Source organism: Cadophora gregata, assembly GCF_030347475.1.
Source record: "Cadophora gregata isolate MNR1 chromosome Unknown scaffold_14, whole genome shotgun sequence".
Classification (NCBI taxonomy): domain Eukaryota; kingdom Fungi; phylum Ascomycota; class Leotiomycetes; order Helotiales; family Ploettnerulaceae; genus Cadophora; species Cadophora gregata.
In genome coordinates this window covers 1,070,050-1,097,380 of record NW_026695937.1, presented here as the reverse complement: position 1 = coordinate 1,097,380, position 27,331 = coordinate 1,070,050, and the positions used below count along the sequence as shown (strand labels likewise).

Here is a 27,331-nt window from a genome sequence, read left to right as displayed (position 1 = left end):
GTACCTATTAAGGTAAGGTACAGGTACCTGTAACTGTACCAGGAATAAATAGATGGAGTTCAACAAAAATAAAACGCTGATGACAAAAGAAATAGACTGGAGGAGACGACTTATCCTTGTTAAGTCAATGCCGTAAGTCCCAAAGTCATCGTAGGACATCCAGAACCTCGAAGTGAATTTCTGAATACATTTTCTATGCAGCAGCCAAGGTCTCCTACTACAGAATACCGGCACCGCCTCTTTCAGGTACCTCCGCGCGTCCCCACAAGGGGCTATGTGGATATCAGATCCGAATACGAGACTTCCCCTGACGGCTGAAAAATGTGAGGCCAAAACCTAGGGACAATACAGCGCTCCTCCAAGTGGATAGTCGCACGGATATCTAGCGTTGCTTGAGTCTTTGAGGGGTACTCACTGGGGAGTTTAGCTCTCTAGGTACCGGGAGTCTACCGACTATCAAGCGAGGGGGTGCGGTTAACGTCAACCCAGTGCGGTATTGTCCCTGAGTGTTCCCAAAGTAATTTCCAGACACCGCTTCACATGGAAATATAAACAACTCCCTTCCCACAACAGAACCCTACTCCGACTTGCCTCTCGATCAATTCAACATCGAACTTCACTCCTTCCCCAGATACCATCTCCGCTCTTCAAAATGGCACCCACGAAACTCGAGACCGAGGACCATACCCGCGATGCGGCTTTCAACAAGGCCATGCACAAGGGGTCCTCCGCTGCAAAGGGTGGGTTCAGTGCGATGTTGAAGAAGGATAAGGCGGCGCAAAAGGCTGCCGTTGACGAGTACTTCAAGCATTGGGATGACAAGTCTGCAAAGGACGAAACACCTGAGATCAGAGAGGTACACGGCGCATTCTCTTGCTCCCAACAACTACTTTCTAACTCGCGATGCCTAGGCCAGAAAAGCAGAATACGCCACCCTCACAAGACAGTATGCCCTCCCACTCTCACCACATCCTTTGTTTGTGCTAACTCTCCCAAGCTACTACAATCTCGGAACGGATCTTTACGAATATGGTTGGGGCCAATCTTTCCACTTCTGCAGGTTCGCATACGGTGAACCCTTCTACCAGGCAATTGCTCGTCATGAACATTACCTTGCGGCGAAGATTGGTATCAAGGATGGAGACAAGGTTTTGGATGTTGGATGCGGTGTTGGTGGCCCTGCGAGAGAGATCGCCAAATTTACTGGCGCGCACATCACTGGGTTGAATAACAACGATTACCAAATCGAACGTGCTACGAGATATGCGCAGAAGGAGGGTCTTTCTCACCAGTTGGATTTCGTAAAGGGTGATTTCATGGTAAGGCACGTTCCTTAAATTTTTCTGGAACTTTACTAAGTCAAGAAGCAAATGTCCTTCCCTGAAAACTCTTTCGATTGCGTATACGCCATCGAGGCAACTGTCCACGCTCCTTCGCTGGAGGGTGTTTACACCGAAATATTCAAGGTCCTCAAGCCAGGTGGTGTATTTGGCGTTTACGAGTGGCTCATGACCGATAAATATGATAACGACAACGAGCACCACCGCGAAATCCGTCTTGGTATCGAGATTGGCGACGGAATCTCTAATATGGTCAAGATCTCCGAGGGCCTTGCAGCTATCAAGGCCGCTGGGTTCGAGCTGGAGCTCCATGAGGATCTGGCTAAGCGACCAGATGCCACACCGTGGTACTATCCTCTTGCAGGGGACTTCAGCATGATGGGATCAATTTGGGATTTCCCAACAATTGCACGAATGACCAAGTGGGGAAGAGGTATCACTCACAGATTCGTTGGTGTTCTGGAGATGGTCGGTATTGCACCAGGCGGAACACAGAAGACTGCCAACAGTATGGCACTTGCGGCTGACTGTTTGGTTGCTGGTGGTAAGGAAGATCTCTTCACACCCATGTACTTGATGGTCGCCAGGAAGCCTTTGAAGTAGATGTTGTGTGGTGCGATTGAGGGCATGGGGAGATCTATGATGGAGTATTTGCTTCCGTTGTAACAGTACGTGTTAATGTACCATAGCCTCCAGAATGGCGGTTCTTTTCTTTATATGTTCATATTGAATCGAAGACTTTTTCGCAAGGAACTGGACGGGGGACATATACACTTAATAGCATAATAAAGGTTGAGAGCGAAAGAAATGGAAAATCGTACAAAATCTTCGGCTGCTGGCCATGTCTTTTCCTTGACTGACCTTCCGAAATTGTGGTCATCGGCATGTGGTCGAGTGGCCAGGCATGTCCTCCAACATCACCAACCCATCATCACTATCCCAAGCCCCAGTTCACACCTCCCACTTGCCTATCATTAGCCTCATACATCACCCTCATCCATTCTGTTGCACATCGTAAGGTGCATTATCCTAAAATGGCCACTTCGCATTCAACCATTCCCGCGTCCTCGCATATATCGTACCACCAACAAGCCCAACCTCTGATAAATCAAGTTTACCCCGTCAAAGAAAGAGCTGCAGGTTCTTGTTGCACATCGCATTCCATCATTTGCAGAAAAGGGTAATCGTTTAATGTCTCTTCTCGGGTCCCAAGACCCTATCTTCTCTGTTACAACGTTGGTTTGGGTTCAAATGCCGGCTTGTTTTTGGCTGCTGCTGATATTAACCGAGCCGAGCGAAGCGATGTGAATGGATGGCTGAGTGAGTTGGTGTTGGGCTTGATCAGTGATCAGTGATCACGAATACTCATCTCTCGAAGCCGAGCTTCCTGTCCTCACCACTTCAGCTGTCTTTTCCTATATCCATATGCACTTCTGACCACATCCCACCTCACCGTCTCGCATTGTCTCTGGGACAGCAGTTCAAAATGAACGCCATGTTGCACAGATTGCCGGATTGGGATGTGAAGGTGCAGGTCTTGGCTCCGTAGCATATTCCTAAAAGAGAACGAGAAACAAGATGGTGGTAGTTATATCAAATTACACGCAGCCGGGACGCTGGGATTTGGTTTATGACTTCAATTCGGGGTCGTGTTTACCAAGGCTTGTTTGTCATAAAATTCGGGTCTTGGTCAATCCGTGCTCCATAAATCAAAACAACAGTTCTGAATTTCGGAGATAGAACGGCAGAAGGCCTTCCTGAAGTTCTGATTGATACTAAAGAAATCTTCGGGGGTTTGATAGTCATAAGTTTGCTGCCAGAGATCTTTAGCCATTCTCTTTCACGAGGCACGTTGGCGTCATACCTACCCATTCTAGGTGGACCTCATAACAATAACGCCCCATCTTCCTCAGATGTCTAATATCGATGATCCGGCATCCATTTAACGTGCTTACCTCTATACCCCTCTCAAGCTCCGAAACCGGGAGGTTTCAGGTTCGCACCTTCTTGCTTCCGCCCCGATATCCGCTCCCATTCCAAAAAGGGACAATGAACATTCTCACCTGCATATGACAGGGCTCTCCCCCGCATGCAACAGCGGCGCGGCTCGCACATGTGGTCAGTGCCATGTCGACATTGATAATTAGTTGGTATTGTAGTGTTCGTAAGGTATGTGCATGCATTGTGCTAATGCAGGTGATCTAGGAACATTGTCTGTAGCAGCTTTGGGAGCATGGTGGGGTTTGGGACTGGGTAGATCTTTTGAGAGGCGACTAGACGGTTTGTTAAGTGGACTCACGTGAACGAATTTGCACGGGGAGGCTGGCAACTGAGTGTGATGAAATCATAGTTGGAATTTTGTGTCTCTGGTCAAGGACTCAAGGACAGCGTTATGAACTTTTGACGAGAAGATTAAATGCTACTCGAATAATGCCGGGGTATTAGGTCACATAATATGGCTAGGGAATGTAGCGCGAAGATATATTGCATTTCTAAGTTGCTTGAATTCTGCGTAGCTATGGTGCAAATGGGAGGCAATACCTTATCAAATAAGTCCTGATCACCCGCCTGACAGGTGATGAGCGCACGTATTGGTCACTCCGTCATATCGCGCATTAGACGTGATATGCAACACTGCAAAGTGATGCTGCAAGCGCCAGATTTGATAGACGCCTGGATCAGTATTTGTATTGCTCCGGACACTTGTGACAGTTTGACGGCACAATGGAAAACGAAACGATGTGGGTGGGCAAGCGAGTTCCGAGGGGAATGTCTCCTCTGGGGAAAGGTAGACTGGGTGAGCATTAGTCCTGATCACTTTTGTACTCGTAATCCTCATCCTGATCATCGTTGTCGTCGATGTTGAAAAATTCTGCGTCATCGAACGTTGTCTCCTCGTCATCGTCATCATCAACTTCTTGTCTGGATCGTATGCTGACCTCGGACTTCCAAGCCTCCGCTAGCTTATCAACAATGATCAAAAGATCCTTCTGGAGTTTAACTTTGGAAGGGGACTCGACTCTCCGAAAGCTGCTTCTGATTCCGTTGGCGCTGTTTTGCTCGAAGAACAGTTGAATATCCTCCCGAATCTGGTCAAGCACCGCTTTGTGATTTCCGTCGAAGCTGGGCGAGAGACTTTCCAACATATCATCGAGCGCACTACGGACAGCACCGGAACCTTTCTGGTACATTTGAAGACCCTTGTTTTTCATAGTATTCTTAAGGAGAGCTTTGTTTCTCGCGTAGTGACCGCTTCCTCCCTCTGCTGCGCATTTGTCATAGGTGGGAATCAAGAACTGCTTAACGGCTGGGGTAGCAGTCTTATGTGCCTTTCTGACAGCTTTGGTAACAGCCTCAAATGTAGTTGTGGTTTGATTCTTCAGGAGCGCTTGACTCCTCATGATTTGATCCTTAAGTACGACTAAACCATCCGCTACATCCGGACAGAAGTTGGCATCTGAGACTTTATCTGCGAAATTGGCGATGACTCTTTGGCCTTCAGCTACATATGTGTCGCGCCCAGTGGGAAGACCTCGGGTAAAAGTCTTATCCCAGGATGCAACCAAAGGAGTTGTAAGTTCATGGACACTACATATGATCAGTATGACTACGAGAGACGTAAGATCTGTGCCTCAACTTACAGAAGCGCATTCCACTTGTGATTTCTCTTCCGGGAGTCCTTCCAAATTCCGTGGTTTCGATTAACAGTCCTATGGGTGCTCCAATGCATGCCCGTGGCCCAACTCTCGACGACATCCTTGACTTTGGCCAAGGCAACTTTCTCAGCTGCTGGAACCTTGGAGTAGATGCCTGTTCGAATTAATTGCTTGAAATCTCCAATAGCGCTCAACTTGAGCTGGGAAAATTGCTGGAGTAAGTCAGCAATCTCCATGGCAATAAATTCCACTGTTCAAGTAGAGGTGGTTACTTACGTTCTGCAGCTCTTCCAAGTCTCTATCCATCTGGGGCTCCCACTGCTCTCTAATAAACGAGGGCATCTTATAATCGGCATATTTGTCCTTGATCCAAGGCATCATTGAGTCCAGGGTTGCTTCAGTGTCCTCCAGAAATGCCTGTGCATACGATTCGCGAGTGGGGAATGTTGTACTGACAAGCCAGTCTCTTAGTCTACCAATTTGGGTGTCTTGTCGTTGCGGAAATCCCGGGTGAGTCATGGAAGGCTCCATCTTCAAATACTGTAAATGAACTGTGGCGGCAACACAAAAGACCTCCAGTGGACCAGAAGATTCTCTACCCATCTCAGCAAGGGTGTCGTTATAGTCTCTTCTGATCGCGGCTGTCGCTACCTTGTTCCGGTTCTGTATACAAGCAACTCTGATATGAGATCTGGCATGGAAAAGGGCGGTCCGGAGGTGGGCAACTCTTCGTCCAAGAGATGAAAGCTCGTCTGCTCCTTGGTGATAAGTCTTTCTTGCATCATCTAGGAGCTTTTGTACTTCCGAAAGCTCGTTTCGAAGAGCCATTTGTTCATCTGTTGCTTGGGTCGTCTCAAAGACTGGAAAATATCAGTCTTATAAGTCATCAAATGCAAATGTAACTTTACCTGAGTCAGTGTCTTCGGCTGAACGCTTCCAATTGCGCCCCGAAGAAGGGGATGCAATGTCAGTGATCCCTAGTTGTGCTTTCAACTTTTTAGACTTGATCGAGAATTGCTTGACACGCTTTCGATTCTCGAGATCATTAGCCTTGGCGACTCTGTCTTCCTCCAGACGTGCCTTGAGACTGACAACCAAGTCGAGAACTTTCCGATGATCATCAGCACACGCAGCTTTTAGAACCGGATGGCCCTTCAAGTATTCCATGATGTCAAAATCTCTATCAGTCTGAGAGAGGACAAAGCACAGAGACTCGGCATTGTAGAGACCATCAAGTTGCAAGTTGCGCTTCGTAACCTTCTCAAGCAAGTCATGAGCCTGGTTCACATTAGCTGATTCAAAGTATCAGAGCAGTTCAGTGACACCTACGTTCTTCTCACTGATACCTCGCTTCGCTTCAGCCAGAATGCATGTGACTGAGAGCTCCTTCTGGTAGTGTTCGGCAACAGCGGATCTGGCGGCGTTATTATCCAGGTTTCCTGGTAAATCAACCAGGGTGATGCCATGCTTCAAGAAGTCAGATTTGACGAAAACTCGAACGAGTTTCACCAGTGGCCACTGTGCTGCAGTACCATCATTATCACCACTGTCGATGTGATTCTTGATCGTGTTGGAGAATTGTACCTTGGTTCCAGATTTTACCTTGACGACTCTTCCAAGCAGGTTGCAGACAGCAGGATCCTGTAGAAGCTGCTCGACTGATGACGATCGCAGCTGTTCCACGCTTTTAACGCGTGGATAGACACATTTCAGCTTGTCAAGCGTCTCCTTGATCCTCTCACGGCGCTCAGTATCGCTCTCCTGATCATCGTCCGTTGCTGCTGGAGCCTCTAAGTCTTCGTAGAAGCGCTCAAGCTCGTCACGCCACTCATCTCGGGTGATGTAGACTATTTCGGATTGGAACAAAGCATCTTTGTCGTTGCTCGAATTGTATGCTATTTCAACGACTACAGCTGTGCAAGCACGCTCCGCGGACGAAGGAAGCAGGTTTCGATAGCCAACTAAAGCATTGATCAAGGTGGTCTTGCCAGCCCCCGTGATACCAAGGAATCCAACGAGGATTTGGAAGGTCTTCTTGCGACCTAGAACAGTGTCTGTGAAACGTATCAGCGTATAGTTATGGCTTTGCGCAAGTCTTGATGAAAGGAATGGAAAGAGAGGACCGGCGACTTACCAATTCTATTGATGCGAGGCTGGCATGATGGATTCAAGAACAGGTGAGCCTTCATAGCAACCACCAAAGCTTTTAGAGCTTCTTCGCCATCTTCAACAGCCTTTTCCTTGGTCAGAACACGCCTCAGATTATTCTCATCAAATCGTCTCCACTCTGGGCTCTTGACAAAAGATGTTTGGCAAGGTCTAGAAGACTGCGAGACACAGATACGAGGAGCTTTTTCATGCCCGTCGTCGATGTCCATCTTGTCGCTCACAGGAATATCGCTCATAGGGGATTCGTCCTCTTCCTTGGGGAGCAGATCAGACATGCTGTATGTTGATAGGGAGATAGGTTAGATTTCAATTCAAGGTGAACAGATCGAATTGCTGATCCATATTCGTCAGTGGTAGCTCAGTCCAACATTGGGTCAGATAAGTTGAACTCAAGAAGCTGAAATTTTTACTCACGTAACTCGCTCAAGGTGTCTCGAAGATGAAATAGATCTCGAGGATTAGATATCGATCTTGTGGAGTTCAAGTTGACCACAATTCAAGCTTAGTATGAGGGGACTCGAAGGGGAGGCGTGGGAGAAGATGGAAAGGTGATCAGTGGAGAAGAAAGGTGTCTGGCGACAAAAGCAGTAGACGTGTCGAAGCTCAATAGACCTGCAAGCACAGTACAACTTCGCAAGATAGCTAGTTCGAGTTGTGATCAGCCATTTCGCTGAAGATGTGGCCAATTGATGTTGTTGACAATTGTGTTGCTGTAGAGATGATCAGAGAAGCTTCGTGGAGAAGTGGAGAAGTGCGGTATTTGTACTCGCGGAGCTTGGCGACAATCGCGGACAGGCAAGGCTCAATTAAGAAGCTCAAGTGAATGGAAAGAGCTGTCGCAGATTAGGCAGACATGTGCTATGTTCAACTCGTGCATGTCTGCCCAAGCGAACCGAGCAAGCCAACGTCTGGACAGACAGTGATGTATTTCCACCCTTGTGTGATAACATCAAGGGCATGCTATGAAGAAAGTTGAGAGACAAAGTCATATATGAATTGCAGCACCTTGAAGCTCAGAATTCAAGCAAAGTCAGAACATGGAGCCAAGCAGAAAATGATTGTTTACATACGCCTCTGAGATAAGCGAGGGTATCACAAACATGAGAACATCAGTGCAATGCATGCCACACATAGTCGAGAAGACCAAACACCACACACAAACGCATCATCTCACTAGAGATTCACCCAGCGCAAAAAAGCAGAAGAGAATAAGTGCATGCCTTTACAATTCGTAAATTCAGTGCGAAAAGCAGATCTATCTTCTCGTCCAGCAACGCAAGTGGCAGTTGAAGCCAGCACCTATATCTAAGAACGCCCGTCCCTTTCCATACCATACCCAAAACCGAAAAATCAAGATGTATCCGGTGAAGCAGAACCAAAAGCAAAAGCAAAAGCGCTCACTGGTTTTATATCCGACCAACTCCATGCCTTTTCGATGTTGAATTTCACGAATTTTTCCTCCGTATCGCATGAAGTATTGCTCATTATTGTGGTTCATCAGGTTAGTTTATTACGTTGGATTAGGCGCGGCTGCACCGGTGATGCCACCGGCTTCGTCGACTGGATCGACAGGTCCGCAAGTGCAGAAGAGGTTCATATCACCAAAGGCTGGGAAGTGTTAGCTTGTGCACGTAGGTGGGAAAGGGGACATTTTTACCATCGTCTAGTCTAGTCACGCTGGGCCAGAACTTCTTCTCTCTGAGCCATGGCAGAGGATAGGCAGCCTGCTCACGCGTGTATGGGCGATCCCACTCTCCGACAATCAGATCCTTCTGGGAGTGCGGTGCCATCTTCAAGACGTTTCCTTCCTTTGCAACCTTGCCATCTTCAACTGCTTTGATCTCTGCTCGGATAGAGATCAGGGCGTCGATGAATCTATCCAGCTCATCCTTGCCTTCTGATTCAGTGGGCTCGATCATGAGAGTATTTGCTACCGGCCAGCTCATGGTGGGAGCGTGGAAGCCGTAATCTTGGAGACGCTTGGCGATATCGATGGCTTCAATGCCGCAGGTCTCCTTGAAGCCTCGGACGTCAAGAATGAACTCGTGAGCGCAACGGGAGTTCTCGTTGGTGTAGAGAATTGGGTAGTACGGTCGAAGACGGGACATGATGTAGTTGGCGTTCAAAAGAGTAATCTTGGTTGCGTGGGTTAAACCACGTCCACCCATCATCTTGACATAGGCCCAACTGATGGGAAGAATGCTTGCGCTGCCCCAAGGAGCACCACTGACAGGAGCGATAGCCTTCTCTCCACCAGTCTTGACAAGCGGATGTCCTGGGAGGAAAGGCGCCAAATGAGACTTCACACCAATTGGCCCAACACCTGGTCCACCGCCACCATGAGGAATACAGAAGGTTTTGTGCAGGTTCAGATGGCAGACATCAGCTCCAATCTCCCCAGGTGAGCAGAGACCAATTTGGGCGTTCATGTTCGCACCATCCATGTACACTTGACCACCATGCTGATGAACAAGGTCGCAGGCAGCCTTGACTTGAGGTTCGAAGACGCCGAATGTGCTGGGGTAGGTGATCATGATAGCACCAAGTTCCTCGCTGTACTTCTCACACTTGGCCTTCAGATCCTCCATGTCGAGATTTCCAGTCTTGGTGTCGCACTTGATAGTAACGACTCTCATTCCAGCCATTGCTGCAGAAGCTGGGTTGGTTCCGTGAGCAGAAACTGGGATCAAGCAGATGTCACGCTTCTTTCCTGGCTGTTGTTCCTGAAAATTGCGAATGACGCGAAGCCCAGTGAACTCACCCTGGGCACCAGAGTTGGGCTGCAAAGATACGGCATCGAAGCCAGTAATTGTCGCCAGGTCAGCCTCCAACTCGTCAATCATGACCTTGTAGCCAGTTGCCTGATCGGCAGGCACAAAGGGATGGATGGAAGCGAACTCGGGCCAGGTGACAGGGGCCATCTCGGTTGTGGCGTTGAGCTTCATGGTGCACGAACCCAGAGGGATCATAGAGTGAGTCAAGGAGAGATCCTTAGATTGCAGGTGATGAATGTAGCGGAGAAGCTCAGTCTCCGAGTGGTGGATATTGAAGACTGGATGGGTAAGGTACTGGGATGTTCGCTTCAAGGCAGCTGGGATTGGCAGTGTTCCACTTCCAGGGAGCGACTTGATGATCTGCTCAATGTTGATCTCGGTGTCTGATTTAGCGAACTTTTTGAAAATCGCAAGGATTTCTTCGAGGTCCTTTGCATCAACTGTCTCATCGATGGTTATGCCCAATCTGTTGTCGTCAAACTTTCTCAAATTGATGTTGAAAGCACTGACTGCGTGTTGCAACACCTCATCGGCCTTGTCTTGGCCAACACTAACAACCACAGTGTCGAAAAGGACGCCTCCATCCTCACCTTTCCCACGCGTTCCTGTCTCGAAACCAAGAGACTTGAGGCCAGACTCAATGATTCTGGCACCATTAATAGCACGCTCAGCGATGTTCTTGAGACCCTGAGGACCGTGGTAGACAGCGTAGAAAGCACTCATATTGGCCAAAAGTGCTTGAGCTGTGCAAACATTGCTGGTGGCTTTCTCACGTCGAATGTGCTGTTCTCTGGTCTGCAAGGTGAGCCTCATGGCCTTGTCTCCCAATCGATCCTTGGAAACACCAATGAGACGACCTGGAATCTTTCGCTTGTACTTCTCGCCGACAGCGAAGAAGGCAGCGTGTGGTCCACCATACCCAAATGGTACACCGAAACGCTGAGCATTTCCGAATGCGATATCAGCACCAAACTCTCCGGGTGGTGTAAGAACAGTCAAAGCTAAGAGGTCCGTAGCAACACTGAAAGTGGCCCCTTGCGCATGGATGATATCTGCCAGACCCTTGAAGTCCTCAACTCCTCCCTCAGTGTCTGGGTATTGCACCAAAACTCCAACGAGATCCTTTCCAAGCTCCTTCACACGAGCTCCTCCATCCGCGAGTACATCTCCAATTTCAATCTTGATGTCAAAACCATCCGCGCGACTTTGAAGTACTGCCTTGGTCTGGGGGTGGACTAGGTGACTAACGAAGAAGGTCTTGTTCTTGCTCTTTTGTCTGGAAGCGGGCAAGGCGTTCAGAGACAAGGTCATTGCCTCAGCAGCAGCTGTGGACTCGTCCAGGAGAGAGGCATTGGAAATTGGGAGAGCTGTCAAGTCACAGACCAAGGTCTGGAAGTTCAACAGAGACTCCAACCGACCCTGACTGATCTCTGGCTGGTATGGTGTATAGCTCGTGTACCATCCTGGCCCCTCTAGCACGTTCCTCTTAATGACCTCAGGTACTCTTGTTCCCGCATATCCACAGCCGATGTAGCTTCGCATAATCGTGTTCTTGGAGGCAATAGTTCGCAGTCTCGCCAGTAACTGTGACTCCGTGAACCCTTCCTCTCCTCCAGCTTTAGCAGCATCTATCTCAAGATCCTTCGCAGACAATATGTCACTCGGGAGAACTTGCTTCACAAAGTCGTCCAGACTCTTTACTGGCGGATCCAGAGCCTTGAGCATCTGCTCTGTAGTCCCTGGTGTAGGACCGATATGTCGCCTCGCAAAAGTATCGAGGGGTAGGTAGGAGCCTCGAGAAACCTCGGCAGGTTTGGCAGCGTTCGCATCATCTTTGGCAGAGCTTGTGTAGAAACTGCGTCTTCCAATGGTCGAAGAAGCAACGGGGGAACAGGAGCACTGGCGACAGATCCAGGGTCGTCGCGTGAGCCGGACTGTTGGAGTCGAAGAGCTTCGAGCTTGCGCCACGGCACGTCCAAGCTGTGCTCGAAGAGCAAGACTTGAGGTCGCCATCGTATGAAGAGCTGACCGTGCTCGAAAGTAGAAATTAAAGTCGGTGAGAACAGCAGGGCAGCTGTTTATCTGTCTGGGGAGACTCAATGGTGGGGCACGGGCAGGTTCAACGGCCAATGGTTCTCAACCCCTCATAGCAGATATGATAAGACAGGCTGAGGGACAGGGCGATTTTTGGTGCCTGGTCAATCAATTGAGTTGAAGAATGGTGTTTTCACGAGAAAACAAGACTCTAAAAGAAAGTGAGAGTGGGATTGAATCATGTAGAGGTCCAAAGAACGAGCTATTGTCTGAACACGCCAAACAAAAATGTACGCCACAGTTGTCCTAGCGCGCCACCACCCCCGGCATGACCCTGGCGATTTCAGATGTCAAAAAAGGGCGCTTTCTTCAAAATTCCGCATCCAGCCCGGCCCGCCAGTCTACCATCATCGACAAGACGAGAATATCCAGCCTTTCACAGCCTTAAACTCCACAAAAATGTTCGGAGGACGTGAGTTACATCGAAACACAGTACGGAGTATAAGTTAATGGATTTGCAGCACCACCCCCCATGAGCGCGGCCGACTTGAAGGCTTCTGAGGCTGAAGCAACCTTGACTATCCAGAAAGTCATCGTTGGAGCTGTTATGTTGTACCTGTGTACGTGTTCAGAGCTTTGTAACTTCTGTTGGTGGTAGGAGATTATGTGCTAACCCGCTACTTGCAGCACCGTTTGCGATCGATGTTGTCACAAAGCTTGTGTAAAGGGGAAGAAAAACTACGAGAGCTGTACGACTATGGAGAATGTATATTATGGTCGGAGAAGCATCGCATATTGGAGCATGGCATCATAGAGGGTTAATGACAGGCTTGTAGACAAGGGCCAGGCACGATACGTGTATAACATGGAGAATGAATACCTCTCTTCCAAAAAGTTTGTCAAGCCACTGGAAGACTTTGTGTCAATACCGTGGTTGAATTGTTGACACCTGGGCATCTGAGGAAAGAAGAAATTCACGACTAAGATCTGGTATCGGGTAGGTGATCAATCTTTCTATTTCTCTTTCTGTGCTTCAAGTTTGTTTTCTCTGGTACCTTTACCCCAGTTCACCATTCCAAACTTGATGTGTTTCTATCGCCGTGTTTGAATGCATACTGCTTCTCAAATATCCAAATCCGACTTCCAACCCTTGATTCACTAGCCCTGTCAATTGGGCGAATAGCTCCGTATATGCGCGCAGGGCCATCCTCTTGGAAATCATCAAATAGATCTTGCGTTTCTCCACCCAGTGGAATGGTTTCCGTTACATATAGCGCAGCTGCAGCAAGTCTCCTGACGCTCGGATGTGCAAAGAAGGCGCCCAAGTCCTCCCGGCCGAGACTCGCTTAAGCTCGGTTCAATCAAGAGAAGCAGGAATCTCAATGCTATGGAGCGATGTACCTGGCTCGGCCTGGGTACACGTTGTCGTAGGTACTGAACTGCACCGGAAGATCAGGTCAACGGCACAACGTAGAAACATTGAACACGTTTGTGCCCCGCTTTCACCATTTGCTCCGGTATATTTTAAGACTGTGGCGGTTCAATGTTAGTAGAGACGTTGGCAGTTCGTTGTCAGGATATACATAGATCCCTCGATTTGACCACGGCGAAGACGTGATAGCACAGATGGTAGTGATGTAGGAATGCTCATTCATCATTCTGCTTTGGAGGATCCGCTCCTCCTCTAGCTCATCCACGAAGCCGATATCTCTTCAGATCTCATGCTAAGCTGTCCCGAATTTGCTTTCCCAATAGCTCTATTATGCGAAGTCGATTTATATCTACTGTATATCTAACAAGTCTAATTCTAGTCTGAAGGCCGACTAGCTGACGTCTATTATCTAGTATTGAGCAGATCCCGACTGTAAATATGCACAATCGTTTCTCACTCCCTTTACATCAACCCCTCCCTAACCTCCTCCAACTTCCTAATCTGCCTCCCTTGCTCATCAAAATTTGCCTTCCCAAGCCACTCCTCCAACCCCTTCTTCACACTCCCCTTGCCCTCCCGAAACCACTCATCATCCAGACAGCTATACCAAGCTGTATCTCTCCTCTTTCCCTTGACGACAAGATGTTTCCTGAAGATCCCCTCGAATACAAACCCCAGTCTGAGCGCCGCCCTCTTGCTTGGCTCATTCCAATCATTGCATTTCCACTCGACTCTTTGGTATCCCAATTCCTCAAATGCATACTTCATGAGCAGGTAACTCGTTTCTGTGGCTGCGGGAGTCCTTTGCAGTGTGGTGCCATACAGAACGTGTCCGATCTCGACGGTACGATGAAGGGGAACGATGTTCATGAATGTTATGATGCCGACTGGTGTTTCTGATGGTGAGGAAGTGGACATGATGGTGTAAGGGAAGTAGATAGCGCTTGTGAGCAAGGTATCGATGTGTGCAGAGAACGCATCAAGAGTATGGAAAGGTCCAGCTGGCATGTAAGTATGCAAGTGATCTTTCTCCGGACCGCATAAGGAGGCGTATAGTCCCAGGACGTGAGTTTTGATGAGCGGGATGAGGGAGATGGAGTGCTGACCAACGAGGGTCTTGCTTGGATCTGGCAGAAGGGCTGGAGAGCCGGAGACGATGTCTCCTTTGGGCTCGAAGTTGGGCATTGTGTAATATCGTGGTTCGGTTGATTCAATGTTTGTATTGATATGGCGGTGACAGACGAGTGTGTACCTGAGAGAGATAAATCTCATCTAGAAGCATCCAGGAACGGATGTGAGTCACGCAATCTGTTCGGCGCGAAAATGCTTTCTTAGGTCATTGCTAGTCCGGAAGTATTTGGAAGTTGTGGAGCGAGCAGGAAGGCCGAGTTGGACGGGTACCAAGATTCGCCGAGCGTGGTGATTGAAGAATTGTTGAAGCTTTCCACCTTTTGAAGCTTCTGAACCCAACCCGGTTAGGTAAGGGAGGCATCCAGAGTCGGACATTCACGTGATAGGATCCAAGTAGGTACGGGAGGTAGGTAAGGCAGTGTGCACCTCGATCGAGCAGAGCGAGCGTCGATGCAAATGTTTTAGTACACATCTTTATATTATACATGATTTTATGCATCCTGTTGTCATGTCGCTAAACGAACTGAAGGCCTCTGGCCTGGGTATCACTCTTCTTCGTCTCCTTGGCTTTCGGTGCGGTGGGACCTCCCTGCTCCTTCTGCCAGTCCGCGAACTCCTTGTTTATAGACTCGAGCTCTCCCTTAAGATGGGACAGTTGAGTGTTGTAATCCTCCAATACCTAAAGATTATCAGAAATTGTAGTTGCTGCAAAACAGAAAAACGTACCTTTTTTGCTTGTCTACTCGTATCTTCATCCAACACATCTGGAGCTTCTGTTCCGGCCTTCTCGATCTCATTTCGCAATGTACGTGCTCGATCCTGCACGATAAGCATCCTGGCCCAGATCTCCTCTCCTCTCGCACCCAGTCCGGGATCAGTGACGTTCTTCTCCAGGGCCAACAACTTTGTCCGCAAATCCTCCTCATCACCAGCCATTGCATAACCTCTATTTCTGAGCACCTGAACTTTGGTAGCCAAGGCCAAGCAACGCTGCTTCAATACCACATGCTTTCTCCTCGCATCTATCGTCCTAATGCTCGTCTTGGTCTCATGGTCTTGCATCATCTTTGTCAGCGAAGCGTTGATTTCGTGCAGTCGGGTGTTGAAGTTTGAGAGGTTACGTTGCTGAAGCTTAATTCGCTCTCCCATTTGATTGAACCCTGTACAGAGAACCGGGATGTATCCAGGACCGGGCTTTTTCGATAGAGCTTCCTCCCACGCTTTTGGATCCTCGTTGGGGCCAGGTCGGTAATACGGTGCCATATTGTCATCGACTTTGTTATAGAAGTAATGCTTGAAAACGCAGTTTGGATTGCCCGAATCCCATTTCTCAAGTACTGTTTGCATCTGGTCTGGAATACTCTTTTCACCTACAATAACATCAGTTTCGAAGTCGGAAATGGACTAACGATACATACGAGGATTTATCGCATTGTTGGCTGCTTGCCATAATGATGCACCTTGGCCCAACTGAGGAATGTTTTGTTGCGAAGATTGACCGAAGAGTCCATTCTGCTGGGGCTGGTTCTGGCTCTGACCAAGGCTACCAAAGAGACCACTTTGCTGCGGCTGTTGATTGTTTTGGGTTTGAGCCAGTCCACCACCAAAGAGACTGCCAGATTGTTGTTGCTGATTATTTTGATTCTGCCCTAGTCCACCTCCAAAAAGGCCACCAGATTGCTGCTGCTGAGTATTTTGAGATTGGCCAAATAGACCACCAGTCTGCTGAGGTTGGCTTTGTGCTGTGTTGCCAAACAGTCCTCCACCTTGTTGTTGTTGTTGTTGTTGATTCTGCGTACTCTGTCCCAAGTTCCCAAATAGTCCTCCGGTGGCCTGGTTCTGGTTTTGTTGCGTGCTCTGACCCAAGTTTCCGAACAGACTTCCGCCTTGTTGCTGCTGGTTCTGCTGGTTGTTCGTTCCTGTAGAGCCAAAGAGTCCGCTGTTCGGTTGCTGTGTATTTGTATTCAGCGACGATCCAAATAACCCACCGCTCGCTGGCTTGGTTGCTCCGAACATGTTGATATAGCTCGGAGGACGTTCGTTTGCGGAGTACTAGGCTGTCGGGAGTTTGCAGAACTGCTATCGTGCGATATCCCTTCAGCTCGTGCCGGATCTTGTATTTAGGAGCTTGGAAGCAGGACGCGTAAATGAACGAGCGCGCAGTCGCCGGGAACAAAAAGAATTTTGCCGGCCTCGTGATGCAGGATATCGGTGGAGTCCGAGAGATTGACGCCCCAATATTGTGTGCTTACAAGCTTCACGAGATCGCTGCAGGTCGATCAGGTCGGATGGGCGTTGCAGCTGGAGATTTTTCTCGCGACTGACTTGAAGCTCTCGCGGCCAGGGATGTGTCACGTGAACAATTGAAGCTCGCTTGCCGTTGAGATCGCTGGACCTCCTCCAACCTCCAAAGCTACCAATTGAGCTCCCACCACTTTCCTGCTTCTCCAGAAATACCGTCAAGATGTCGGGAAGACCAGCCAGGTACTCATAACCACACCAATTTTACCCACCGCCCAGTGACAATGCTGATCAAGTTCAATTACAGATTTAATCAAAGCACCCTCATCGATACAACACCACTACCTGCGGATATCCCACCAGTTACGGAAATCGGAAGCAGTTCAGCGCCTTTGCTATCGGCCAGCTTCTTCATTGGAGCAAGATGCAAAGCTTACAATGACGATTTCATGCAATGCAAGACCGAGAGCGGGGGAAAGGGCGAGATCGATTGCTTGAAGGAGGGCAGAAGGGTCACAAGATGCGCTAAGAGCGTGTAAGTGCTGTTCATATTCGACTTAAGCGTCGTGCGAGGATTTATTGCTCATATGGTCGACCTCATGTGGCTGGTAAAGGTGCTGGATGGACTGCCAGGAGCCTTGTACAAGGTGTTGCTGGATGTGTGATCTGGAAGGAATGCTGGGATATGGACAATTGTGTGTATGTGAGGCTGACTACAGTCTGATAGGATTGAAGATGTGAACAAGCACTGCCTGGCAGAGTTCCGAAAGCATTGGACCTGCCTGGACAACAACAACCAGCAACTATGGCAATGCCGACCTGCGGAATGGAAGCTCAATAAATGCGTCTTCGACAACCTGGTAAGCACTTCAACCTGGGCTGATCTCTGGATACAGCTGCAATTATCATTCTCGAGCTGAAATGCTGATTTTGTGAATTAGAAAATTGAAAAAGTTATCCCCGATACCCCGAAAGGCGAGACTCCTGTACATCTCAAAACAAGGCAAATATACTCGCACCATGGGCCATAAAAGGTGTCGAGGCTACTGGGATAAAGAGACTTGGGGTGTATGTGTACATAGTGTTGCGGAAGAGACACAGTTATTCGAGCTGTACTTCGCCGAATTGGAGTTTCTTGCGTTCGAATTTCGCTTGTCCAGGTGCTCATGTTTAGTTGTTACGAGCTTCCAACGATGAAGTATCAAGCCAAGTGGCTTGGAGCCAAAGGATAAAATGATTACTCATTTGTCTGTCTAAAAATTTGCCTTCGGTGGTGGCAACATTTGAGGAAAAAACAAGTTCTCGGATTTCTCTCGACCCAGCAGACCTAGAAGTTTCAAGCAGACGACAGCGTACGGGACATCAATCGTAAGGTTAAGCGAGAGCACATGTTGTGGTTGTAGTATCGATTCGTCCTTTGACTTTCTGGCCATGCACTGTGCTTTATTGCATCCATTCCAGGATCGTACACGAGCATTCCAGAGGTAGCTGTCCTGGATAGAGGTGTGCCAAATCCAATTATGCTCTAGCCAGATATACGTATTCTCTTTTCTGATCAACGCCCCCCTAATCTATACATTTTAGATCCATCTAACACTGCAAGTCTAGTACATCCTTCACCAGTACAACGCCCTCGGTCCTCAGAGACCTGTTGGCTGCAATACCTGTCAAAATACTCCTCGCACCATCAATATGATCAGCAGCTCTTCCAAAACGATCTTCGCCAACATTGCTGCCGAACAGATCATTCAACAGCACCGGATCACCACCACCGTGTCCCCCTTCACCCGACTGAACCTCAATCTCCCGCGGCTTCTCAAATAACGGTCTCAGCGTGACCGTACACTTCTCCAAGGCGCCCTCTGCTCCCTGCTCACCGCCACTATTCACATAACTCTGCTCCACTACATCCAGTTCCAATCGGCCCTTCGTTCCGTTAAACACAACTCTGAATCCTTCCCATGGCGCATAAGCCGTCAAACTATACGTCAGGATCGCACCACTCGCATACTTCACCAAAACACCCATCGTATCCTCAATACTGATCCCATCACCGAAAACGCTCTGATCCCGATAGTATGAATCTTCGTGCTCAGCATCGAGGTACATCTTCTTCAACTGCTCATGATCTTCGAGATGCAGGGCAAATGGATCATTCTTAGCGACCTCGCTTCCATGAGCACGAGTATAGAACTCGGTCACGCCTCGGTTCTCGGCATTCTCGCGGCCGTAGAACATGAGACCCCCTTGGGCCATCACACTTACAGGTGACGATCGCAGCCAGAAGTTGATCAGATCGAAGTGGTGCGTGGATTTGTGGACCAGAAGACCGCCAGCATTGCGTTTGTCGCGGTGCCAGCGGCGGAAGTAGTCAGCTCCGTGGCTGGTATTGAGAGCCCATTCGAAGTGGATAGAGTTTACTTTTCCGATTACTCCTTCACCTGTTGACTTGTTTAATAGGAGTTTCATTACGGGATGAAGAGTGGTTCTCAACATACCTAGCAGCTCATAGACCTTTGTGTTATGTGGAGCATAACGGTAGTTGAACGTCACCCTGACTTTCTTCCCCGTTCTCTTTACAGCATCAATGATAGCCTGGCATCTCGTCTCGTCAATGGTCATTGGTTTCTGTTTCCACTTTTCAGTACAAGATACTTCTAAATCCTCCAATTATTCAGAACCGTCTATTTACCTCAGTTATCACATTACACCCGAGCTCCAAGGCCTTAATGATATAAATGTCATGCGTCCTATCCATCGTCGTGACAATAACCTCATCTGGCGTCGTCTCCTTGATCATCTTCTCAAACTCATGAGCCTTGTAAGTGGGCAATGGCGCAGACGGATATTTCAGTGCCACAAGATTGTCATTGGCAACATTCATTCGCGTCTGGTTTGTATCACAGAGACCGACTATGACAGAAGTAGCTTTGAAGTCCTTTGCCAGTGCAGTGTAAAAGAAGCTACTCCGGCCTCCCAAGCCGATGATTGCGTACTTCTTCATTATGAGTGATTCCAGAATGTTCAGAATGGCTATTCGAGATGACAAAATGTCAGTAACGGCTTTCAAACGAGTAAAGTATGTTTCCAACGCAAAAGCTGGAATACAGTGACGTTTATAGAAAACTCACAACACCCATCTGTTCCTCCGACATCCTGGTCGAGGGGTCACTCCACATGAGACTTGCCCCACGCCAACAACCCCACACTCGGGATTCCGCCTGAATAGCAACCGCACCTCTGGTTTTCCCAAGCTCTGCTCCCCAAAATTTCAAGCAAGAGGAAGCAACTCTGCCCAGCTTTTCATTCAGGCAGAATTGAATTTTTCCAGCAACCAGAAGCTGCGGATCGATAATGGGCAGGGATAAGCATTGGATCCGCAACCTTAAGCCAGCCCACTCTTGCTCTTGGGCGACGTTTGGTTCTGATAGCTTCGCAATGGATTGTCCCGAGTGCCTGGACCGAGCGGAGCTGCCACTCTCTGTCCTTCTTATAGGATTATCGTGCTCACTGGCTCGTTCTCTGACAGTTTTGGGATGTGGGACCAGTGGGGGTTGCATACGAACGACAGCGTATGCAGTTAGTATGGAGATCCCGTAGCATATCTTGATGCTTTTCTGTTGTGGTTGTTCTGGGCGAGGGGGATTGCCGTATGAGTTTAGCCTTTACCCCATACCCCATGTTTATGTACGTTTTTATTCTGGATGGATGGTTACAATCGTGTTGGCGAATAGCAGATGGAGAAGGAAGTCCCAATCTATCTTTGCTAGCCAAGAACCAACATTGAGAAGTGGAGAGCGTCGGTGTTGCAGCTGGTTGGTATGTCGGTCGGGGTCTGGATAGATGTTTAAATATGCCCACCCCATCTGCAAGAAACTCGATATATGATTTTATCCATTTTCTGCTTATCCGGGATATCTACTGAGAGAAGACTGATAAAGTCCTTGACGCAACTTGCAGATGTCTTCTTCAAAACCTCAAGTCGAGACGATGGACTCCAAGGATGTCATCTCAGCTCATGTCCAGAACAATCATGAACCAGTAGTGGGAAGACAAGATCCAGTTGACCTCTTAGCCCATGATACAAATATCTACTTTACTGTTGAGGAAGAGAAGCGAGTCCTTCGCATGATCGACAAACGAGTGCTTCCTTTGATGCTTGGAGCTTATGTGAGTAGACCATGAAGAAGTCGCTATGTCCCATGGTACTTACAGTACACCAACTGGCTCTACATGACGGATAACCACTCTGGAATATCCCTCGACATGCATTGAAGTCCGGAATGACGTACTGACTTTCCCGTCTGATGGTAGTTTCTCCAACAACTCGATAAATCCTCTCTCTCTTACACTTCCGTGTTCAACATCCAAAAAGATGCCGGGCTCCATGGCCGCCAGTACTCCTGGCTAGGCTCGATTCTGTATATTGCCCAGCTGGTGATGCAACCACTAGGGGCATTGCTCCTCGTCAAGTTACCCACTGGGAAGTTGATCTCAACAGCCATCTTCCTCTGGGGTGTCACCATGTGCGGCATGGCGGCTTGTAACAGCTTCAAGACATTGTTTGCTGCCCGGTTCTTGCTTGGTAGCTTTGAGAGTTTGATTGGTATGTTGTCTGTGGGAGCTGCTCAGTGATAGTGGCTGATATGTGCAGGTCCGTCTCTCGTTGCAGTGACCCAGATGTGGTGGCGTCGAAGCGAAATGACGAATCGAACCTCAGCCTGGAATGCTATGAATGGTATAACCTCAGTGGTACGTGTTCTTCACAATCAGAAAACGGATCACCCTAACACAGCCAGTTTGGCTCTCTTAGCACCTACGGGCTTGGGCATATTAAATCTGATAAGCTCCATTCCTACCAAGTAAGTGAACTTTCACTTGCACACCTCTAAACTATAGCTAACAACCTATGTGCAGGTTATTTTCCTATACTGTGGTGGACTTACTCTGGTCTTCTCGGCCATAGCTTTCTGGCTCTTCCCGGATTCTCCCATGGAAGCCAAATTCTGGAAGGAAGGCGAGCGAGACATTGCAATCGAGCGTCTACGAGCCAACCAGATGGGTATCATATCCCGGAAATGGCGCTGGGACCATGTCGTCGAGGCATTGCTCGATCCAAAATCGTGGTGTTGGTTCTTTCTTGTGATGGCGATCTCGTAAGAACCTATTCTCCTTGCTCTTTCTTCTCTTGAATCAATGCCAGTCTCATAAATTTACAGGATTCCATCAGGAGGGATCGGCACCTTCGGTCCCTTGATCGTTCAATCATTCGGCTTCGACAAATTCCACACAATCCTCTTCAACATCCCATTCGGCGTCGTGAACATCATCGCCATCCTTGGCGGCGGTTGGCTTGCGACACGCATCAAAAGTAAAGGCACCGTGATTGCCATCCTCGCACTCCCCTGCATCACAGGAGCATCCGTCCTCCTCGCCTTGCCCCGTGACAACGGCAGTAAAGGTCCTTTGCTAGTAGCGTATTATCTGACTTCGTTCCTGGCGGGGATTACGCCGCTGATCTACTCGTGGCATATTCAGAATACCGCCGGTGATACAAAGAGGAAGGTGACCACAGCTTTGGTTTTCATTGGGATGTGCGCCGGTAATATCATTGGCCCACTTCTATACTCTGCGGAAGATAAGCCGTACTACCGAACAGGCCTCATCTCCAATCTTGCTATGTTCTGCTTTGTCGAGTTCCTGGTTGGGTAGGATCCCTTCTTTCCCACCTGTCTCCTTTCCCTCCTCCGCTTCTCCCAAGAAATTCACATGTCATCAAACTTTCACATGTAATCAAACTAACCTATTACCAGCTTCATAATGCTATACCTCAAGTTCCTCAATGCCCGCCACAGTCGCATGCGTTCCGCCATCGGGAAATCTGCCCACATCCTCGACGAGTCCATGATGAGGAAGACAGATCTGCAGAATTTGGGTAAGGGTGATGTGCAGCAGAACACGCCTCGCGAGGAGGATAATGCATTTGCTGACATGACTGACCTGAAGAATGAAGATTTCATTTATGTTTACTAACAGGGTTTCAATAGGGAGTATTTCGGTTAACTGAGTTGGATAGAGAAGGCTACTGCTGTGGCCTGTGTGGAGCCAGGTTCAATATCTCTTGATGCAATCAGTGTTTTGCTTTTGCTGCGTAAGCGAGGAAACATAAAGGGATTTGGAAACGGACGTTGGTGGCAATGAACATTTCCAAAAACAGGGTCGGGATAGAAACATGCCCTCGCAATCTTTTGCTTTCTAACAATCTAGGATAACAGAGAGTAAAACCCTTACAGTATACCAGTTTTGTAGACAACTTCTTCGGGCTGCCACGCAGTTTACTACCTTACACAACATCCGATAAAAGTTTACCAGCACACCAATCTATGGCTCGGCAAGTGAGAAACCCCACGAGGCCTTGAATACTTCTACTACTGTTCCACAACTATGCTGTGAGCTCTCCCTTCACTGCTGGTCAGAATGAAGAACAGCAAACTCAACTTCGTCGCACGGGACAACAGAACTTGTGTATGGCGAACCTCTCTGATCCATCTGCCCAATGTGAGTTACTTATCGGTGGTGTAAACAACGAGGGTATTATTCACCGAGTCATAATCAGGGATAAAGCAAGTGGACGGACTGCTTTTCGAGCCAAGCGTGTGAGATGTTCCTCGGAATCGGTCATAGTAGAGATGCTTGGACGGTGGCCACCTGTCCCATCTCGCTGGGAAATAGCCATACCACTGCAGAATTCTTTAATCAGCACATGCTCTCAGGGTACAGCCACTGAAGGCGATTGGCTTGATCTTGTCTGAACTTACGGGCTTGTTATCCGTTCGCTTCGGTGGTGCTTCAGCTGCAAGTTTCTGAGCTTGATTACACGCAATGATCCATCTCGCCCAACCGCGCTGAGTTGCAAGGTGAGGGTCCTTCAAAACAATAATAGGGTCGAGTATCAAGCGAGTACTTTTGAAAGCTTTCTCACGGAGAGTCTCTAGATGCTTCCTGTCTTTGGTTCTTTCGCGGACGTGGTGTTTGTGCTTGATAGCTCCGCTGTGTTCCTTCGAGTTAGGTGGCATGGTAGTGAAGTTATCGGTATGAACACCGCCCAGCTGAGAGTGGTAGATGTCCATGATATCCAGCCCGTATTGCTCTTCACCCGGCATATCCAGTCGCATAATGAAGCCTTTGGGACGAAAGACCTTCACGTCCTCCTCTGCACAGAGATCAAGAACCTTTTCAATCGCGTAAGGTATTTTTTGATTGGTAAGTGGTTCAGTCAGTTTCGAGCAGAACTTTGCCCAGTCCTCCTTGGTAATCCCGAACGGTCCCAATTCTTTTAGATATGGGAAACCTCCTTCCAGAGTATTGGTGTTCTTCGCCATTATTTGAATTCCTCGGGGGAAAGCTTGTGCAGGAGTGCGTTGAAGGGTGGTGTTGAGGTATGAACTGGACGCCTTTCGGGATGCAGCTCCATCATTCGTTTGAACAGCATCACAGTTTGCCAGATCGTGTTCCTGCACACAGGTGCAGTCTTTCTTAGCTGCCTGTTTAGAGAATTTAGATCCTTTGGGTTTATCTATCTTTACTGCAGATGTTTCAGCATTCTCTAGGGGCTTCTTAGCTCTTTCTTCGCCTGCAGCACGTCAGCAGGCTAGGATTTGTCATATTGAATCGTACAGGCTTACGAGATTTGATCAGCTTTCTCAGCTTCTTCGCATCAGAAGAGGACAGCCAATGGTCCGTATCCACACAATTGTCTTGATTGATGTCAGCCTTGTGCGATTTCTTGTTGCTCTTAACTTTCTTCTCCTTCTTTGGCTCCTTGGGCTTCTTCTCCTTCCTGTGATTTTTGGGAGACGCCTCATGGTCACCATCTTGGCAGTCCTCGTTGGGTTTCGACCTCTTCAATTTGTCCATTAACTTGGATTTAGACTTCACTCTGGGCTTCTTGAGGCCCTCAGAAGACTTCTTGACATCTGCAGGGGACGAAGCTGTCTCGTTGTGTCCTGCTTTTCGCGGCATCTGGTTCCTGTCTGACGTTGAAGACTTTAAAACATCTCTGAGTTGATCACAGTCTGCATGCTTGCTGAGATTTTGATTTTGTGCATGAAACTTAACTTTTGATGGCCTTTCTGCAGACGTCGAAGTTTCATGATCAGAATCAAGACATTGTTCCTCTCTGTCATTGGAATGCCTGGTCCTTCTCGACTTTGGTGAGGACCTTGATGTCTTTGGATCTTCTGTCGACGAGGAGGCCTCATGATCCATATCCGGACACATTTCTTGTGCTTCGCTAGAATCTCGAGATGTTCTCGATTTCGGCGATGGCTTTGACTTTGGATTTTCCAGCGACAAGTGGCCCACATCCGGATATGACTCTTTTGTCCTCTGCGGATCTGGTTGGTGTTTCGACTTCGATGAAGCTTTTGTTTTAGAATATTCTAACGACCTTGAGGGTTCGTGTTCAGGATTGGGGCATACTTCCTCAGTCTTGTTGGAATCTCTGGACTTTCTCGATCTTGACGAAGACTTTGGTTTCTTCGCCTCCTTCGAGGTAGAATTCGAAAGCTGCTTAAGAACATTTTCAGGCTGTCCTTCCTCAGTCTTGTTCGATTCCTGTGACCTCCTAGATCTTGTTGTAATGCGTGAGGTCTTCGCGACTGTTCGCTTCAAAGTCTCAGAGTCGTGGCTCGTTTCAAGTCCACCACTGCCTGAATTTGTAGCTCTCTTTTGATTCTTCAAACGGGTTTGCTTGCTATTTGAGGACTCTTCATGATCAGTGTCATAGCACTCTTCATCAGTCTTGTTCGATATGCGGGACTTTCTCGATACCGATATCGTTTTGGACTTCTTTGCATCTGCTGGTTTTAACGTTGCTGATGTACCATGGCTAGTATCTCGTCCGCTACCATTTGACTTGTGCGACTTGTCTGATTTCCGAGCTGCCCTTGACCTCTTCGATGAATTCGACTTGTTATTCAGCAGACTGGTATGGTCCTGGTGATGGTCGATTGAGGGGCACGCTTCCTCAGCGACGGCGCCCTTCTTGGACTTCGGCATTTCTCATAAAGATACGATGGATCGTTATGATGGATCGTGATATCCAAAATAGATTGGGTTTTCGTTCTGGTACTGAGCAGTGCGCTCGACACAGCGCCGTGGGTCTTGTAGAGCTTGCTGTTTGCGTTGCTGTTGCAGGGGACAGTCGGCCTCTGGCTTGTCTCGGCGTATTTGTGCTCCAGATAATAATTAATAGAACATCTGTGGTGGTTAGGGTATAAGAATGGCTAGGTGTTAATCTGAGGTGGAAGAGTGAAGATTTGAAAGGTATTCAGACCTCTTCTAGACCTTGCGACGAATCGTGCCTTCCTCTTTTGCAAGCTACAGCCGCGCCTCAAGACAAACAAGGAGCATAGATAGAGAAATTCCATTGGTATCTCTAAAATCAGCAGTACAGTTTTCCATGTCGTCCCAAACTCCAACGCTGCAAATCATTTCATAGTACATTTATCGCCTTCCACGACCTCCACGTCCCCGACTTCTGCTTCTGCTTCGATCATCATAACTGCTGTAGCTGCTATAACTTGGGCTTCTTCTCCTCCTGCCACCATTTCGAGCTGGACTTGTTCGGCGTCCTCCACCACCTCCTCCACGTCCTCGTCTTGGCGGAGAGCGTGAGCGCGAAGAGAGAGATCTAGATCGGGTGCGGTGTCGTCTTGGAGAGCGGGACCGTGAGCGGGATCTTGGGCGGTAGGTGTCGGTGTTTCTCTCAGATCTGCCATAGGGAGGAAGGGGCGATCGACGTCTGGCTGGGGGAGGAGGTCGGACATTGGGAGCTGCATTGAAAGATGCACGGGGGTCGAGGTTTACGCCACGTCTCGCGAGAGGTGGGGAGGGAGAGAATTTGCGACGTGGGAGAACAATGGAAACATTGATGACTGCTCCGTCGATTTGCGATTCGTGCATGTGCGCGATTGCAGCTTCAGCATCGGCCTCGGAGGTATACAGGATGTAGGCTGTTCCACGATTGGTGTTGACTTGAAAATTAGCTTTGAAAATGATGGCTGAATGGAAAAATTACAAGCTCTGTTCATTGGCATGTCCAAATCGCGAATTTCTCCATATTGACCAAATATCTCTCGCAGGTGGGCTTCGTTTACGTTCTTCGTAAGCTTTTCGATCACAACCTGGGAGTGTTAGCAACGACCGTTTCTTCTTCACTGGAACATACCTTTGTGCTTCGGACTGGACTTGGACTTCTGCCACGACTGACGCTGCGACTTTCACTTCTGTATCTGCCATTGCGACGAGGGCTCCTGCTGATTGACCGAGGGGTAATTGACCGACGAGGTCTGGAGATGGACCGAGGGTCTCCTCTGCCTTTGGAGGCATCAGAGTATGGCGAGCGAGTGCGCACGCGGCCGCGGGGCGATTCTGAAGCCATGTTGTGCTTGGTGTTGAAGGAATATCGGAAGCCTGGCCTGGTTCGCGTTGGAAGACGCGAGGTTGCCCGGTCACGTGGCTCGCTAGTTCCTCCTCACTTTTTCTGTTTCC

The 27,331-nt window shown here is 48.5% G+C and overlaps 10 protein-coding genes across 10 annotated transcripts; 3 read left to right on the top strand and 7 right to left on the bottom strand.

The window, feature by feature from the left end:
* Positions 1-310: 310 nt before the first annotated feature.
* On the top strand, positions 311-2,165 carry ERG6_1 (Delta(24)-sterol C-methyltransferase). The gene is made up of 4 exons (XM_058497794.1): positions 311-856; positions 912-946; positions 998-1,319; positions 1,368-2,165. Exons 1-4 carry the CDS (start codon positions 653-655, stop codon positions 1,941-1,943), a joined length of 1,137 nt encoding a protein of 378 aa, XP_058352522.1. The 5' UTR covers positions 311-652; the 3' UTR covers positions 1,944-2,165.
* A 1,979-nt stretch (positions 2,166-4,144) lies between these two features.
* On the bottom strand, positions 4,145-7,440 carry ONS95_004433 (uncharacterized protein; the record flags this gene model as incomplete). Its single annotated transcript, XM_058497793.1, has 6 exons — positions 4,145-4,928; positions 4,982-5,208; positions 5,273-5,856; positions 5,905-6,274; positions 6,326-7,050; positions 7,131-7,440. 6 exons carry the CDS (start codon positions 7,438-7,440, stop codon positions 4,145-4,147), a joined length of 3,000 nt encoding a protein of 999 aa, XP_058352521.1.
* A 1,235-nt stretch (positions 7,441-8,675) lies between these two features.
* GCV2 (glycine decarboxylase subunit P) lies at positions 8,676-11,952 on the bottom strand (the record flags this gene model as incomplete). Its single annotated transcript, XM_058497792.1, has 2 exons — positions 8,676-8,773; positions 8,823-11,952. The coding sequence occupies 2 exons, from the start codon at positions 11,950-11,952 to the stop codon at positions 8,676-8,678; spliced, it is 3,228 nt and encodes a 1,075-aa protein (XP_058352520.1).
* A 1,915-nt stretch (positions 11,953-13,867) lies between these two features.
* ONS95_004431 (uncharacterized protein) lies at positions 13,868-14,590 on the bottom strand (the record flags this gene model as incomplete). The annotated part of the gene is made up of 1 exon (XM_058497791.1): positions 13,868-14,590. One exon carries the CDS (start codon positions 14,588-14,590, stop codon positions 13,868-13,870), a length of 723 nt encoding a protein of 240 aa, XP_058352519.1.
* A 460-nt stretch (positions 14,591-15,050) lies between these two features.
* On the bottom strand, positions 15,051-16,552 carry ONS95_004430 (uncharacterized protein; the record flags this gene model as incomplete). The annotated part of the gene is made up of 3 exons (XM_058497790.1): positions 15,051-15,215; positions 15,263-15,906; positions 15,955-16,552. 3 exons carry the CDS (start codon positions 16,550-16,552, stop codon positions 15,051-15,053), a joined length of 1,407 nt encoding a protein of 468 aa, XP_058352518.1.
* A 448-nt stretch (positions 16,553-17,000) lies between these two features.
* Positions 17,001-17,808, top strand: ONS95_004429 (uncharacterized protein; the record flags this gene model as incomplete). Its single annotated transcript, XM_058497789.1, has 4 exons — positions 17,001-17,020; positions 17,085-17,312; positions 17,505-17,637; positions 17,719-17,808. 4 exons carry the CDS (start codon positions 17,001-17,003, stop codon positions 17,806-17,808), a joined length of 471 nt encoding a protein of 156 aa, XP_058352517.1.
* A 262-nt stretch (positions 17,809-18,070) lies between these two features.
* On the bottom strand, positions 18,071-19,909 carry ONS95_004428 (uncharacterized protein). Its single transcript, XM_058497788.1, has one exon. The coding sequence runs from the start codon at positions 19,397-19,399 to the stop codon at positions 18,368-18,370; it is 1,032 nt and encodes a 343-aa protein (XP_058352516.1). The 5' UTR covers positions 19,400-19,909; the 3' UTR covers positions 18,071-18,367.
* Positions 19,910-20,737: 828 nt separating this feature from the next.
* On the top strand, positions 20,738-22,810 carry ONS95_004427 (uncharacterized protein; the record flags this gene model as incomplete). Its single annotated transcript, XM_058497787.1, has 7 exons — positions 20,738-20,947; positions 21,092-21,383; positions 21,432-21,529; positions 21,577-21,639; positions 21,695-21,933; positions 21,997-22,485; positions 22,591-22,810. The coding sequence occupies 7 exons, from the start codon at positions 20,738-20,740 to the stop codon at positions 22,808-22,810; spliced, it is 1,611 nt and encodes a 536-aa protein (XP_058352515.1).
* Positions 22,811-23,239: 429 nt separating this feature from the next.
* On the bottom strand, positions 23,240-25,837 carry ONS95_004426 (uncharacterized protein; the record flags this gene model as incomplete). The annotated part of the gene is made up of 4 exons (XM_058497786.1): positions 23,240-23,326; positions 23,380-23,517; positions 23,596-24,410; positions 24,463-25,837. 4 exons carry the CDS (start codon positions 25,835-25,837, stop codon positions 23,240-23,242), a joined length of 2,415 nt encoding a protein of 804 aa, XP_058352514.1.
* Positions 25,838-26,268: 431 nt separating this feature from the next.
* ONS95_004425 (uncharacterized protein) lies at positions 26,269-27,221 on the bottom strand (the record flags this gene model as incomplete). The annotated part of the gene is given in 4 exon segments (XM_058497785.1): positions 26,269-26,586; positions 26,606-26,793; positions 26,859-26,964; positions 27,009-27,221. 4 exon segments carry the CDS (start codon positions 27,219-27,221, stop codon positions 26,269-26,271), a joined length of 825 nt encoding a protein of 274 aa, XP_058352513.1.
* Between the last annotated feature and the right edge of the window lie 110 nt (positions 27,222-27,331).

Bases quoted from the DNA above. Each gene is read 5' to 3' on its own strand.
- ERG6_1 (XM_058497794.1), top strand. From the start codon at position 653: ATGGCACCCACGAAACTCGAGACCGAGGACCATACCCGCGATGCGGCT. The intron at 857-911 runs GTACACGGCGCA...CGCGATGCCTAG, and splicing joins AAACACCTGAGATCAGAGAG to GCCAGAAAAGCAGAATACGC. The intron at 947-997 runs GTATGCCCTCCC...AACTCTCCCAAG, and splicing joins TACGCCACCCTCACAAGACA to CTACTACAATCTCGGAACGG.
- ONS95_004428 (XM_058497788.1), bottom strand. From the start codon at position 19,399: ATGACCATTGACGAGACGAGATGCCAGGCTATCATTGATGCTGTAAAG.